The sequence below is a fragment of the Bombina bombina genome, chromosome 1 (assembly GCF_027579735.1).
Source record: "Bombina bombina isolate aBomBom1 chromosome 1, aBomBom1.pri, whole genome shotgun sequence".
Classification (NCBI taxonomy): domain Eukaryota; kingdom Metazoa; phylum Chordata; class Amphibia; order Anura; family Bombinatoridae; genus Bombina; species Bombina bombina.
In genome coordinates, this window is record NC_069499.1 from 327955131 (window position 1) to 327972129 (window position 16999).

The 16999-nt window shown below is 38.1% G+C and overlaps 1 protein-coding gene across 3 annotated transcripts in view; it reads left to right on the forward strand.

Moving 5' to 3' along the window:
- TMEM169 (transmembrane protein 169) overlaps nt 1-16999 on the forward strand; it is a 40050-nt gene that overhangs the window by 11956 nt on the left and 11095 nt on the right. For 2 of the 3 annotated variants that reach the window (XM_053698105.1, XM_053698106.1), the window contains exon 3: nt 13264-13661. In XM_053698105.1, the coding sequence (XP_053554080.1) occupies nt 13340-13661 (322 nt within the window). In that variant the 5' untranslated portion in view covers nt 13264-13339. The remainder of the gene's footprint in view (nt 1-13263; nt 13662-16999) is intronic. The other variant, XM_053698108.1, reaches the window with a different exon arrangement.

The window sequence follows — 16999 nt, forward strand, 5'->3', positions numbered from 1 at the left end:
TGAATAAAAATATTAGCAGGTTTAGAACAAAAAACAGTTACTTAGCTCTTGATTCTGGTACATCTCTACAAACCAATATTGGAATTAGTGCAACCTTCTTGTTGGTATATACTTGGTTTACAATATCATTTATTAATATCTTCACAGTTGCCAACCAATAAAATGTATATACGTAACAATATATTTATTAAAATTAATATTTATTCCTTAGTTCATTGATTAGTTAGCTTTATAGACACATTGAATTATATTTATGTAGAAACTAGATTATAAATCAATTATACACGCTTATTCTGTTACAATATTCTATACAACATATCATAATAAAATATATATCTTTAAAAATTAATAACCTTACTCACAATACATACCACAATTGAGAATCCCAGCACAATCTATAACTATCCAGCTTAGTTCACTCCAATATTAGAAATTGGACTATTAGCTTAACAATGCTTAAAGGGACAGTCTACAGCAGAATTGTTATTGTTTTAAAAGATAGATAATCCCTTTATTACCCATTCCCCAGTTTTGCATAACCAACAGTTATATTTATATTTTTTACCTCTGTGATTATCTTGTATCTGAGCCTCTGCAAACTGCCCCTTTTTTCAGTTCTTTTGACAGACTTGCAGTTTAGCCAATCAGTGATAGCTCCCAGGTAACTTCACGTGCACAAGCACAGTGTTATCTATATAAAATTCATGAACTAACACCTTCTAGTGGTTAAAAACCTGTTAAAATGCATTCTTAAGAGGCGGCCTTCAAGGTCTAAGAAATTAGCATATGAACCTCCTAGGTTAAGCTTTCAACTAAGAATACCAAGAGAACAAAGCAAAATTGGTGATAAAAGTAAATTGGAAAATTGTTTAAAATTACATGCCCTATCTGAATCATGTAAGTTTATTTTGGACTAGGCTGTCCCTTTAATTAATAACTACCAGAGATTTAACCACAATAACCAATTTATGTACAGTTCTGAAAGAGTTCACAGTAATAACTGACCTATAAATCTGGAGTGCAAAATCCTGTCTAGCAAATAAATTACTATGACTGGTTCTAATTTACGCAGGACTATGGATATAAACTTAAAATACCAAATATGCTTTTTAAATTACCAGCTGCAATCTAACTATAGCTTTTAGATTACCTTTGTTAACATTGATTAAATATAAAATATATAGATCAACCGTATACATCACTAGTTAAACCAATTTAAAAGTTTCAGCTTTTTCAGATAAATCCAGTTCACCTCCTAAATAAGAGAGGTATTTGCATTTATGGAAAAAGAAAGGTTAGCCCAGTTTCGCTTATAGTGACTATGTTCCAAAGGCAGCAAGGTTAGCTCAGTCCAAAATTCAGCAGCAAAGACCCTTTTTTTCTCCTATGCATGAGCTTTTATCAAGTGATAAGCCCTCCTCTGTTTTGTAATAATTGGTGAATATTAGGATATGCCCTTACAGAAGCTTGTCTCTGATTGGCTACTGGAAATGTATGTGGTTATCCGACACTACCTTCTCCTTTGGTTACAGTTTTCGCATAAACTATTAGATGGCAGCGGACAACCAGAAATGCAGTCTAACCTTCAATACTGCTAACAGTTTAATATCGAACTTTTAAAGTGTTATTAAATGCACTTTAATTTCCAGTATCAGCAAACCATGTGTCCAATATATATGGGATCACTTTATACTATTTACCCTGAGCATTTTCATACCAAACATGATATACTATTTATATTTTAAAAGATGTGTTTTAAAGTCACATTTTCTATGAAAGGATTTAAAAGGATTATAATACCTTCAGCATGGACCCAATTACTTTCTCAGTCATCATCTTAATATCATATACATACTTTGTGAATAGAAGTCAGATGTAATTTCATATACCTATTAGGGCTGCACAATTAATCGCGGATGCGGTTTTAAACCGCAATTAATCGCCGCGGTTTTAAAACTGCAAGAGTATGCAATTTTTAGCCCAGCCCCCTATGCCGTACAGGAGGGGGCTCGTATAGGCTGCCGCTAGCTCTCCACTGCCAAGTAAACTGGGTCTGTGCAAGAACCTTCTCTCCCCTCTCACTATGCCTGTCTGGACTAGAGCTTGTAAGTCTGGACTCCTGGACAACGTTCTGCATGATCACTGGGTGCATGTGCAGGCTGAGCTAACGAGGGAAAGCGTAACCCTGACATCAGAACTAGAACCTTGTGGAGCACTCTATAATCTCAGTAATTATGAATCAGATTTAACCCCATCCTTGCACAGCATTTGCTTCCTTTAGTGCTCTCCCCTGTTCCCACTTGCATACAAAGCAGGAGGATTTGCTGAGTCTGCACTCTGCATGCATTTATAATCGGTTTTACCTCGGTATTAATAAGGAATATCTCACACTTATGTACACTCCTGTCAGAGTATCCTGGGGATAGGCTATGTCATTTGCCTTTCTTCAGTTAAAGTGGAATCTTGGGAATTTGAAAATGTCAGTTTGTTTTGTTCTAAATTATTTCTGACAAACATACCCTAACACAGGTATTTAAAGCATCTCCTACACAATTAATTAACATTTAATGCATTTTTTAGTGATAAATGTATGTTTAACAGTTATTAAAAAAAATCGTGATCACGTTTTTTTTGGTCCAAAATCGCGATTTTATATTTTTCCGCCCAGCCCTAATACCTATATTGGATTATTATCCCATATTAATATAAATATTGCATCTCTTTACAGTGTGTCTCTGAATGCATGAAAACAATTTAGGTACAATTTATGGGGCAAGGTCTTCCTGCATTGATATTCTTCTGTCTATATTTGATATATTTATATGTTCCAGTTCAATAAACTTATCTGGTCAGTATCTATCTCCTCTGAGTGGTTCACTATATTCCTGGAAAGAATTCAAGAAGATGTTATTTGTTTCATACGTCTTTAAAATAAGACTATACAGTTGTGTGTATATATATATATATATATATATATATATATATATATATATATATATATATATATATATATATATATATATATATATATAAAATGGTGAAATACCAGCACTCCCAGTAATATGTAAAAAAGATTGTCCAAAGAGAGCACTCGCCGTGTTTTAACAAAGTGATTTAAAGAAAAACAAACAGTGTACATTTACACTTACCACGCAGTGGCTAAATAGCCAGCGAGCTGTTCCAATGCCACCGGCCCCCACACTGTCGCACCAGATGGAACCCAGAAGTGCTGCCAAGTCATCACATTGGCACCAGTAGCGCTAGTACTGCCCCTGTGTAGTAACCATGTGAACAATGTAAACAATGTGAAACAACGTGAAACCGTGCATAGGAGATATTTTACATATCAATATGGATTGCAATTAATAGAGTACTGTTCATAGTATCCAATGTGCATATACTATAATAAAGTAATAAATGTGTATACTATGGGGCCTATTTATCAAGCCATCAACTGTGCTGCATTCGCCGGCACCAATACGCTCGCCTAACATCAATGCCGCAGACCTGAATACGTTCTCCATATTTAACAAAAAAGCTGTCAAAAAGCCGGGCACCAAGTACGCGCGATGAGCAGCAGACTGTTGATAACTAACAGTCATTGATCTCGCTGCTATTCGGCTTTTTCCCAGCTTTATTTGTATACTGTCACTAAACACCCACACTATACTAAACTGTTTAACCCCTATCCCGCCACTCCCGGACCCCGCCGCAACTAAATAAAGTTATTAACTCCTAAACCGCCGCTCCCTGAGCCCACCGCCAGCTACATTATACTTATTAACCCCTAATCTGCCTTCCCTACTCCGCCGCCACCTACATTATACTTATTAACCCCTAATCTGCCACCTCCTATACCGCCGCCACCTACATAAAGTTATTAACCCCTATCCTGCCGCTCCCGGAGCCCACCGCAACTAAATAAATGTGTTAACCCCTAAAGCGCCAGCCCCCAACATCACCATAAACTAAATTAACCTATTAATCCCTTAACCTAACAACCCGCTAACTGTACATTAAATATTAACTCATCCCCATCTTATAATACATTTAAACTTACCTTTAGATTTAAATTAAACTAATAATTAACCTATTCTAACTATTATAATAAAATTACATTAAACTATATTAAATTAATAATCTACCCTAACTTTTATACTAAAATTACATTAAACTATATTAAAACTATATTAAAATAATTAATCTAACCTAACTTTTATACAAAAATTACATTAAACTACAAATTAAATTAACTATATTATGTATTTAAACACCTAAACCTACTCAAATAATTTAAATCCACACTAAAAAATTACAAAGTTACAAAAAACTAACAACTAAGTTACAAAAAATAACAAACACTAAGTTACACCAAAAAATAAACACTAAGTTACAAAAAAGAAATTATCAAAGCTTTAAACTAATTACACCTAATCTAAGGGTCCTATGAAAATAAAAAAGCCCCCCCAAAATAAAATAAAAAAACCTAGCCTACAATAAACTACAAATAGCCTTTAAAAGGGCCTTTTGCGGGGCATTGCCCCAAAGTAATCAGCTCTTTTACCTGTAAAAAAAAAAAAAAAATACAAATACCCCCAACAGTAAAACCCACCACCCACACAAACAACCCCCCAAATAAAATACTATCTAAAAAACCCTAAGCTACCCATTGCCCTGAAAAGGGCATTTGGATGGGCATTGCCCTTAAAAGGGCATTTAGCTCTATTGCAGGCCCAAGTCCTAATCTAAAACTAAAACCCACCCAATAAACCCTTAAAAAATCCTAACACTAACCCCAGAAGATTTACTTACAGTTTTGAAGATCCAACATCCATCCTCCAAGTCGGGAGAAGTCCTCGACGAAGCGGCCGAAGTCTTCATCCAAGCCCGCAGAAGTCTTCATCCAGACGGCATCTTCTATCTTCATCCATCCGGCGCGGAGCGGGTCCATCATCAAGACATCCGACGCGGAGCATCCTCTTCCTTCCGACGACTACCGACGAATGAAGGTTCCTTTTAAATGACGTCATCCAAGATGGCGTCCCTTAGAATTCTATCAGCCAATCGGAATCTATCAGCCAATTGGAATTAAGGTTGAAAAAATCCTATTGGCTGTTGCAATCAGCCAATAGGATTGAGCTTTCATCCTATTGGCTGATCCAATCAGCCAATAGATGCAAGCTCAATCCTATTGGCTGGTTGGATCAGCCAATAGGATGAAAGCTCAATCCTATTGGCTGATTGCAACAGCCAATAAGATTTTTTCAACCTTAATTCTGATTGGCTGATAGAATTCTATCAGCCGATCTGAATCTAAGGGACGCCATCTTGGATGATGTCATTTAAAGGAACCTTCATTCGTCGGAAGGAAGAGGATGCTCCGCGTCGGATGTCTTGAAGATGGACCAACGCCGGATGGATGAAGATAGAAGATGCCGTCTGGGTGAAGACTTCTGCGGGCTTGGATGAAGACTTCGGCCGCTTCGTTGAGGACTTCTCCCGGCTTCTTGGAGGATGGATGTCGGATCTTCAAAACTGTAAGTAAATCTTCTGTGGTTAGTGTTAGGATTTTTGTAAGGGTTTATTGGGTGGGTTTTAGTTTTAGATTAGGACTTGGGCCTGCAATAGAGCTAAATGCCCTTTTAAGGGCAATGCCCATCCAAATGCCATTTTCAGGGCAATGGGGAGCTTATGTTTTTTTAGTTAGCTTTTTATTTAGGTGGTTGTTTGTGTGGGTGGTGAGTTTTACTGTGGGGGGGGTATTTGTATTTTTTTTTACAGGTAAAAGAGCTGATTACTTTGGGGCAATGCCCCACAAAAGGCCCTTTTAAGGGCTATTTGTAGTTTATTGTAGGATAGGGTTTTTTTTATTTTGGGGGGCTTTTTATTTTCATAGGGCCCTTAGATTAGGTATAATTAGTTTAAAGCTTTGATAATTTCTTACTTATTTTGTGTAAGTTAGTGTTTGTTATTTTTTGTAACGTAGTTGTTAGTTTTTTGTAACTTTTGTAATTTTTTCATGTAGATTTTAATTATTTGAGTAGGGTTAGGTGTTTAAATATATAATATAGTTAATTTAATTTGTAGTTTAATGTAATTTTAGTTTAAAAGTTAGGTTAGATTAATTATTAATTTAATATAGTTTAATGTAATTGTAGTATAATAGTTAGAATAGGTTAATTAGTAGTTTAATATAGTTTAATTTAAATCTAAAAGTAAGTTTACATTTATTATAAGATAGGAATTAGTTAATATAACGTTAGCGGGTTGTTAGGTTTAGGGGTTAATAGGTTAATTTAGTTTATGGCGATGTGGGGGGCTGGCGGTTTAGGGGTTAATACATTTATTTAGTTGCGGTGGGGTCTGGGAGCGGCGGGATAGGGGTTAATACTTTTATTTAGGTGGCGGCGGTGTAGGGGCGTCAGATTAGAGGTTAATAAGTATAATGTAGGTGGCGGCGGTGTAGGGGGCGTCAGATTAGGGGTGTTTAGACTCGGGGAACATGTTAGGGTGTTAGGTGTAAACGTAATTTTTATTCTCCCATAGGAATCAATGGGATATCGGGCAGCAGCGAACATAAGCTTTTGCCCCTTTCAGACTCCCATTGATTCCTATGGCATACGCGACCTCCAGGGCAGCGGATTGAAAACCAGGTACGCTGGGCTGGAATAGTGGCGAGCATACCTGCTAGTTATTTGTTAAGTAGCAAAAGTAGTCAGATAGTGCCGAATTTGCATTCGGAACATCTTTGATAAATAAGGTGAATCAAGCTCTCCACAATTACGCTGCAGAATTCCAGCATATTTGTGGTTGACGGCTTGATAAATAGGCCCCTATTAGTGTAAAAATCTAAAGATTAAAAATGCTTAGGGAAAAGGCTACTACTTAGGCAATATACTGAAACAGGGAGAAATACATTATGGGCTGAATTCGATGAGGTGAACTATGGGACAGAAATTGATCTATTGATAAGACTATTTGGAATTATCCAAATGTAGGTTACGAGGAGGACCCAACGGTCCCCAGGGAAATGAGGGTAACATTACTTAATTGATCTTTAGTAGGAGAACTGAATATTAAGACCATGCGTTACATGATCAAAGTATTGGGAGTCAATTAGGAAAAGGGGCAAATTAATTACAAAGTGTAATGCTACTGGATAACATTTGTAGCTCTCATGATACAACGGTAACTCCCTTTATTCATAAATAGCAGTGCCAGTCAATGTTAGTATTTAGTCCCTGTGGGGCCAAAGTCCTCAATTCGGAAGTCCACCTTGCCTCCAACTGAATGAGTCTTTGTCCCCTATCTCCCCCTTTGGTGATGGGTGGGACATAATCAATTAAGGTGTATTTTAAGTCCTTGACTATCTGTCCTGCTTGGAGAAAGTGGCGGGCAACTGACTGTTTAGAGATTCCCTTATCCAAGGCTGTACGGATTGATGATCTATGCTTTGCCATCCTTGTGCGGAGGTCATCAGTGGTTTTCCCCACATAGAGCAATCCGCAGATACAATGTAGAAGGTATACTACATGTGTAGTCGTACACGTCATCCGATGTCTGTGGGTATATTCTTCTTGTATGGATGTGTAAAGTAAGAGCCTGTATCTGTTCTGTGTGGGGAAAACCACCAATGACCTCCTCACAAGGATGGCGAACCATAGATCATCAATACGAACAGCCTTGGATAAGGGAACCTCTGAACAGCCAGTTGCCTGCCACTTTGTCCAAGCAGGCCACACAGTCAAGGACTTCAAGTACACCTTAATTGATCATGTCCCACCCATCACCAGCGGGGGAGATAGGGACAAATACTCCTTCAGTTGGAGGCAAGTTGGACTTACGAATTGGGGACTTTGACCCCACAGGGACTAAATACCCAACTTGACTGGCGCTGCTATTTATGAATTAAGGGAGTTACTGTTGTATCATGAGAGCAACAGATGTTATCCAGTAGCATTAAACTTAGTAATTCATTTGCCCCTTTTCCTAATTGACTCCTAATACTTTTGATCATCTAACCCATGGTCTTAATATTCAGTTCTCCTACTAAAGATCAATTAAGTAATTTTACCCTCATTTCCCTGGGGACCGTTGGGTCCTCCTCATAACCTACATTTGGATAATTCAAAAAAATCTTATCAATAGATCAATTTCTGTCCCATAGTTCACCCCATCTAATTCAGCCCATAATGTATTTCTCCCTGTTTCAGTATATTGCCTAAGTAGTAGCCTTTTCCCTAAACATTTTTAATCTTTTAGTTTTTTACACTAATAGTATAAACATTTATCCCACATTTATTACTTTATTATAGTATATGCACATTGGATACTATGAACAGTACACTATTAAGTGTAATCCATATTGATATGTAAAATATCTCCTATGCACTGTTTCACGTTGTTTTACATTGTTCACATGCTTAACTTCACAGGGGCAGTACTGGCGCCAACGTGATGACGCAGTGACGCCTCGGCAGCACTTCCGGTTTGCATCCTGTGCATCAGTGTGGGGGCCGGTGGCGTTGGAACTATTGGGCTATTTAGCCACTGCGTGGTAAGTGTAAATGTACACTGTTTGTTTTTCTTCACAGGAGTCTGAGGACGGGGGTTGTACCCCTAAAACGTTAACTCTGATTAAATCACTTTGTTAAAACACGGCGAGTGCTCTCTTTGGACAATCCTTTTTTTTAAAAAATTTTTTTATATATATATATCTATATCTATCTATAATATATATCATTTATACAGTCAACAAGGAAATATTTGAAAATTACACAATTCATTTTATATGAAGTTCTAATTTTCCCCTTTTAAATCTAGATTTAAGTTCTGATATGCTTTCAGAGAACACATGTTTTAAAAGGTTTTCTTAGATCCTTAAACTCAGACGAGGCTTACGTGTATTCAACTCAACGTGGGGTAATTAACGTTTGCATGCAAAGTGGTTACCTTTCCTCTGAGGATGTTTGTATATTTCATTATCCTTGCGGACTAAGCGACTGTTGTCTACAGGGAGTCTGTAATTTTATTACCCATCTTGGGCAGGAAGCTCCATTTAAGGGCATTCAAACTTGAGTGTGTTATATGCTGATTACTTTTAAAGTAAATCCTTTGATGAATTGGGACAAAGGTTTGTAATGTGTCCTTGACAACCAGGACCGTCTTTAACACAGGGCAAAAGGGGCAGCTGCCCAGGGTCTGTTGAGGGGCCCAAAAGTCCTAAAAAAAATAAAAATTCAGTCCTAATACGGTCACAGTCAAAAGTTCTCTGCTTATATTTATTAGTGAGAAACTGTGCACTGTGCCGGTGTCATGTGACATGCCAAGCTAGTGCCATGTGCTTTTTTAGATGTGCACTGTGCAGCACTAAATGCTAAGCCCTAACTCGGTATCCAGCCAATCCCACTGCATCAGAAAAGGTCCTGCTGGGATTACCACTTTTACCAGGTAACTTCTCTGGTGGTGGGGATTGTTTCTGGGTAGGGCTGACTATGGGTGCATGCACCAGAAAGCTGGAGTGGCAGGCACGTGAGGATTTGAGCATCTGTGCAGCTGCACACACTGCTCTCTTCAGTCTTGAGGCTGTGTGACTCGTCTCACACTGTATTCATGTAGCCTTGGGCAGACATCATCCAGTCTGCTGGTCCCCTTAGCCCTGCTCTTTCTGCTGTGGCCCTAAGATCAACTAACTGAAGTTTGTTTGGGGAACAGTGATTTGTAGAAAGGGGTCAGTGGGAAGAATAAGTGAGTGCACACACGCCCCTTCCCCATGCAGCATTGTCTAGTGCAGGGTGAGAGGGAACTTGTTCCTAGCAAATAAGTGACATGTGCTGCTAATTCACTGTAACTGAGCTCTGTAGCAACACGAGGTTTGCCGGTTTGATCCCCGGCGAGGTCCACTCAGCCTTTCATCCTTCTAAGGTCGATAAAATAAGCTGCGCCTTGGCACACTTACAGGTGATTAGCCACGCTTTACAAGTACCAAATACATACATACATGCTGCTGTGGCTAATGTATAATGTCATGCTGATACTTCACACATTAAGGTAAGGTTCATTTTTATAGTTTTTTTTTTTCTCTCTACATAAAAAGAAACAAAAAAAACAGACGCAACACCTCTAAGTGCAATATGTCAGTTAAAATACAACATTTATTAACAATCTCACGATTAAAAACTCACAAAGAAAACCTCAACGTAAATGAGGTATGATATGGGCACTTGAGAAACATCCAGGTCTCTCAAACGATATCCCTCAGATGTTAGATCCAGCCGCAGACAATGTCTTGTGATTATGCGTCCAAATATCACACACACAGTTCACATGTGTTTACTGTTATCAGGATAACCATACAACCTTCAAATTCGTGAGGCACAAACACTTGGAATTGATCGAGTTAGAAAACACGCCACTAAAGAGAACAGCTGTGTGCAAGCAAAAAAGCTGGCAGCTTGCATCAGCTGTTTGCGGTAGCGTTTGGATGGTGGGCGTGGCCTTACGCGTTTCGTAGGGGTTCTCCCTACTTCGTCAGAGGATGCCCACTTGTTCCACCATCTGATCCTTTATGCCTGTACTGATGCGATACTCAATCAATCTGATTGCCACATTTGGTTTTATAAAACCAAGGACTTTGTTTTTAATCTTGTACAGATATTAATAAATATTTGGACCCCCTGAAAAAGTCTGTCTTTACCTTGCTTTTCTCCTGTTGACTGCCCTAAATCTCTTTAATCAGCTAGCCACACACCAGAATCACATTCAAAAGCATATTAAATTAATCCACAGTGGAGGAATATATATATATATATATATTATTTACTTATTAGTACTGCTTAGGTCCAGTTTCACATATTGCAATTTCTTTTTTTTTTTCTTTTTTTTTAAATGATTAGCCCAGCAGTGGATAAAAAATAATAAATACGTAAATGTAGTTGTTTTTTTGGGATGTTGGGGTGGAGAGTGAAATTGCATGGGGGGGGGCAAGAAAATGTTTGCCCAGGGTCCAGTGAATATTAAAAACGACCCTGTTGACAACAAGAAAGGGGGCTTGGCTTACAAACTCAGACCATTTGATAGACAGAATTGTAATGTTACAGTGATAACTGATACAAATAGCTTCATATATGATATCTATTTCAATATATATATATATAAATTATTTAATAACACATTTACAGATAGCCTGACATTCTAAACAATTGTATTCTCTGTTGTAAATACACTTTGTTATAAGTACTTATTGAAATTCTCAAATTATATTAATCTTCTGTTAATATGTTCATTTTATAGTTGTTTATACCATATTATGTTTAATAAAAAACAGAGGTTTACTTGAATTGGGATCCAAAAGTGGTCCCTGATTTTCACGTCTTCCTTGCTTCTCATTTTCTGTTATAGGTACATTGGGGTACAAGAGTGACAACCCTATATAATATGGAAGGCCTTAAAGGGCCATAATACCCAAATGTTTAAACACTTGAAAGTGATGCAGCATAGCTGTAAAAAGCTGATTAGAAAATATCACTTGAACATCTCTATGTAAAAAAGAAAGATATTTTACCTCAAAAGTTCCTCAGTAGCCACCTCCCATTGTAAAGGATTTCTAAGCAGCATTTTAGTGTGTTTGTCCTGGGACATCTGAAGGGACTAGCATCGTGCACTCTCATATTATTTCACCAATCAGGTAAAGGAAGCTTACTATGAAATCTCATGAGAGTTAAGTCAAATCTCATGAGATCACAGTAAGAGTTCATGACCTCAGCACTGCTGATGCTGATTGGCTGCTGTTCATTTCTTCATTTTTTTTAATTTTTTTACCTGCAGCTGGGAGCAGCTGAGTATAACATTTTACACAGAACTTACTCTGCTGAGCTGAGGAAATTGTAAGGTAAAATATCTTCCTTTTTTACATAGAGATGCTCAGGTGATATTTTTCTGTCAGCTTTTTACAGTTATACTGCATCAGTTTCAAGTGATTTAGCATATGAGTATTATGTCCCTTTAAGACAGGTTAAACGATATCTAAAGCATGTATATATATTTTTTCTGTTATTTCTAATTGTACAAGTTTCTAAGCATCTGGTTAACTATTCTTTACATGTGTTACTGTATAATTTGCCTGCTATATCCTGTAAACCTCAAAAAAAAAAAATTGGTCTTTTTCCACTCCCCCTGTACCATGTGACAGCCATCAGCCAATCACAAATGCATACACGTACCGTGTGACAGCTATCAGCCAATCACAAATGTATACAGACTTATTCTGTGAATTCTAGCACATGCTCAGTAGGAGCTGGTGGCTCAAAGTTTACATATAAAAAGACTGTGCTTTTTTTTTTAATGGAAGTAAATTGGAAAGTTGTTTAAAATTGCATTCTCTATCTGAATAATGAAAGTTGAATTTTGTTTTAAGTGTCCCTTTAAATGAGGCATGTGAAAAAGTTTTGGCACCCTTTCAGTTGATTCACTAGGGATTTCTTTGTGAGATCTCAGAACTTTAATTGTCTAAATTGATTTAGGCCTTGATGCAAGTCTATTGGAGACAGTACACACCTTAAGATTTTAATATAAAATAGTATATTGCAAAGTTATTTTACTACACATAAATAAATGTTATTTATTTTGCCTCCTTTTCATATAAACTTAAATATTAGACTTGGCTGATATGTTCTTTAGCAAGACAACAGAAATGTCTTGTAAATTTACTGTCTCTTTAATCCTTTAATCCTTGGAACCTCTCGTTTTGTGCTTATAGCCATCAAAAAATGGAAGTTAAAGGGACACTGAACCCAATGTTTTTCTTTCGTGATTCAGATACAGCATGCTATTTTAAGCAACTTTCTAATTTACTCCTATTATCAAATTCTCTTCATTCTCTTTGTATGTTTATTTGAAAAACAAGAATGTAAGTTTAGATGCCTGCCCATTTTTGGTGAACAACCTGGGTTGTCCTTGCGGATTGGACAGCACCAATAAACAAGTGCTGTCCATGGATAAACAAGTGCTGTCCATGGTTCTGAACGAAACATTTGTTGGCTCCTTAGCTTAGATGCCTTCTTTTTCAAATAAAGATAGCAAGAGAATGAAGAAAAATTGATAATAGAAGTTTATTATAAAGCTGCTTAAAATTGCATGCTCTATCTGAATCATGAAAGAACAAATTTGGGTTCAGTATCCCTTTAAGAAGAACTGCTTCTAGAAAAACTGCCAATATATATGTATTTCTTGTTTTAATTTTTAATGTTTGTGTATTTCCTATAGGTCAAAATGGAATGTTGACTTTGTCTATGATACTATAAAACTGGTAGATTTATAACCATGAATTACTGATTTCCTTATGAAAGAAGAAATGCAGGGTGAGGCACTTCGCAATGATGCTGGTAATGAGGAAATCATCCCTAAGGGAAACAGAAGTGCCCCACAGAGTCCCCTCAGGGATACACTCCGTAGAGCTGCAGCTGCAGTGTCTTTTGAAGGCAAAACTGGGGAAGCCACCATAGAGAGGAAGAAAAGAAAGAAGAAAGAGCCTCGTCCAGAATCCATTATTGTGTATCGGTCAGATAATGACAAGGTATTAGAGGATGAACAAGCAGATCCAGAAAGTGGAGAGAAAAGTGCAGAAGAAGGCTCCAGATTTCTTGGAACTCCAGTGTCTGATGGTATGTGTGACAGCTAATAGTATGGAACAGTAGTTAGTGACATAATAACATTTTGTGCAAAATAAAACCATTTATAGATCATTTTAATCTTAAGCAAGTTCCCTTTTTCTCACTATACATGTAATCACTGCTAAGAGACTACACACATAGTCAAAATCGCGTATCCCAGTGCAATGCATTACCACTTCAGTGCAACCTATTTTTATTTATCTTCTAGAAATATTACCACACTAAATGTTGATTGATGACTAAATAGTGGTTCTATGTACATGATTATCCCTCATATTATTTCAGCTTTGCTTTCTAAACCAGGGTTCTTCAGTTATTTTTTTCAAAGACCCAGTGACATAATACCACATACCTTTGCAACCCTATTTTTATGCTTGGTCTGAAAACTTCTGAAGTAATATACAACAAGAAATCTGAAATTTTTGGTAAAGTGTCTAAAATGTGCGCACACTTTATTCCTGATTGTAGTCAAACTTGAAGTCTTGTAAAAGGTAATAACACAAACACACACCCTCTCATACAACACACACACACCCTCTCATACAACACACACACACCCTCTCATACAACACACACACACCCTCTCATACAACACACACACACCCTCTCATACAACACACACACACCCTCTCATACAACACACACACACCCTCTCATACAATACACACACACCCTCTCATACAACACACACACACACACCCTCTCATACAACACACACACACACCCTCTCATACAACACACACACACACCCTCTCATACAACACACACACACCCTCTCATACAACACACACACACACACACACCCTCTCATACAACACACACACAACACACAAACTCTCCTACATAACAAACACAAGTTGCTACCCAGTAAACATGATGTTGTGACCCACCAGTAATAGGTCAAGCCTGTGGCTTGAAGAACCATATTCTAAACTATATATTGTTTCTCAGCCAAGAGAAAAATATGAAGCACAGTAATTTTACTCACTCTAAAAGAACATTCTTTATATCTTGGGCTACTATATTAAAGGGGTATTAATCATTGTGTAATCACATAATTTAGTTGAAGACTACAGAAAAGTTATGTCCGCATTATGTAAACACTTTTTAAAGCAGATTAACACCTTGTTTGCTGCAGTTGATTTTCAGTGGCCAAACTATCCACACCACTTCTCTTATATGAAAGAGCCAATTCGGAGTTGTCACTGGAGTAGTCAAGGCTAACCACTGTGATTTTGTTAGCAAAACATGCATTGGTTTGTAGTATCTTATCTCTAAAATATAGGTACCTATTCACACAGCAATCAGTATGTTGATCCGTTTCTGAATCAGGTGTCTATAAGAGGCGCCACAGAAAATGCAAGAGATCTATAATAATATAGTGTAAAATTCAACAATAATAAGTGAAGATAAAACACAAGGATAAAAGTGAAAACAACAGAAATAATGTAGCAATATTATAGTGGTGTATAAAACCAGAACTGTCCAATATACGCAACTGTCCCATATACGCTCAGGGGGAGTCAGGGCAGCTCTTCTATGATGTCCAGCCAGACACTTGGGTACACTAAAGCGATAAAAGTAGAAGGCGCCTCATAGGGTAGACCATCAAATAAGGGGTGGTGAACGGACAAGGTGAATCAGTCCTACTCACATGAAATAAGGCACTAGTCAGTGCAAAGCAAGCAAGCCAGATCCTCAACGTCGTCCGAGAGACTCACTTCCGACAGCAAGACAGGATACGCCTAGGAGGGCAGCAGAACTTCCTGATAATCTTCCAAAGTTGGGGTATTCAAACCGCTGTGGGCAGTATTTCGGTTTTGTGCTGCCCTAGGCACTCAAAATTCTGCTCCCCCCACACACACACACACACACAACCCAAAGGTTTTAGGCCTTTTTTCCCACTTAATATTTTTTTGGGTCAGTGTGTAAAAAATGTTTTGTTTTTTTCATAACAATTCAAAAGAAAATGGGCTAGCAAAACACTTGCATACAGGTGGGTTGAATTGGATGCATCTCATACCATTTTCTCCCTGAGAGAAGGGAGAGAAAATAAGGTGAGGGGAGAGAAAGGAAAGAAGGGAGAGGAGAAAAGGGGGGAGGTAAAGAACGGAGGGAAAGAAAGGAGTGAAAGAAGGGAGGGATAGAAAGAAGGGAGTTGAGGCAGGGAGTGAGTTGAAGGAGAAAGGGAGAGAGGAAGGGAGGGAAAGAAGAATACACTTTGAAACAATCACTGCCCTTTACATGCAACAATATACAGTAATTACCATAATTTAAGTAAATAAACTTTTTAAGTGTCCATTTACTCCGTGGATTCATGAATGCAGAGAAAGCTAGCTGTTAGTAGCTAACATACATTAGCACTGAGAGTTTATGATTAGATATCACAAGCTGATCTAAGCAGTGCACAGACGCATCCAGTCTGTTAGTTACTAAGACCCGCATTAAGCACTGCACTCGCAGACCTACCACAGCTTACAAGGGGAGGCATCATATCGGCACAAGGTCTTCTCCTCCAGCCTCACCTTGTAAGCATATCCCTGGGCAAGTTTCTCACCAAGAACGCTTCCACTGCAAAAATTCCGGTGGCTCTAAATGAAGAAACGGTTTAAAGGAGCACTGCCTGTGAAGAGCGACCTTAATCAGCGCATGTACCTAGTCTTCTCTGTAAAAGCCTGCACTTTATCGCTCACTGTACTGTGTGCTTGCTTTTAGAGAGAGGATAGGGCAGATGTGCTGCCCCTCCCAAATCTGCTGTCCTAGGCACCTTCCTTGTTGGCCTAGACCATAATACGCCCCTGGATGTGGGGGAAGTGGAACGAGTGCAACCAGACACCAAATACTCAAATGGTATAATGAGGATAAGCTATCCTGATGAAAATGGTGCTGTGTCGCAGAGAAACACGTAGCTATATGCTTTATATGTTTTTAACTTTTTAATAAATAGTTTTAAACATCTGCTGCTTACAGTCATTATGAGTATTTGGTGCCTGGTTGCACTAGTTTCACTTCCCCCACAGCGGTCTGAATGCCCACACTTTGGGAAGTTTTTTCGGAAGCTCTGCTGCCCTTCTAGGCGTATCCTTTCTTGCTGTCGGAAGTGAGTCTGCTGGAAGACTTTGAGGATCTGGCTTGCCTGTTTTGCACTGACTAGTGCCTTCTTTCATGTGAGTAGGACTGATTCACCTTGTCCGTTCACCACCCCTTATTTGCTGGTCTACCCTATGAGGCACCTTCTACTTTTAATGAGACACCTTCTACTTTTATTGTTTTAATCTTATCATCTCTGCTGAGGCTTATTAGTGAGATATGTAGCAGGGTTAGCTGTG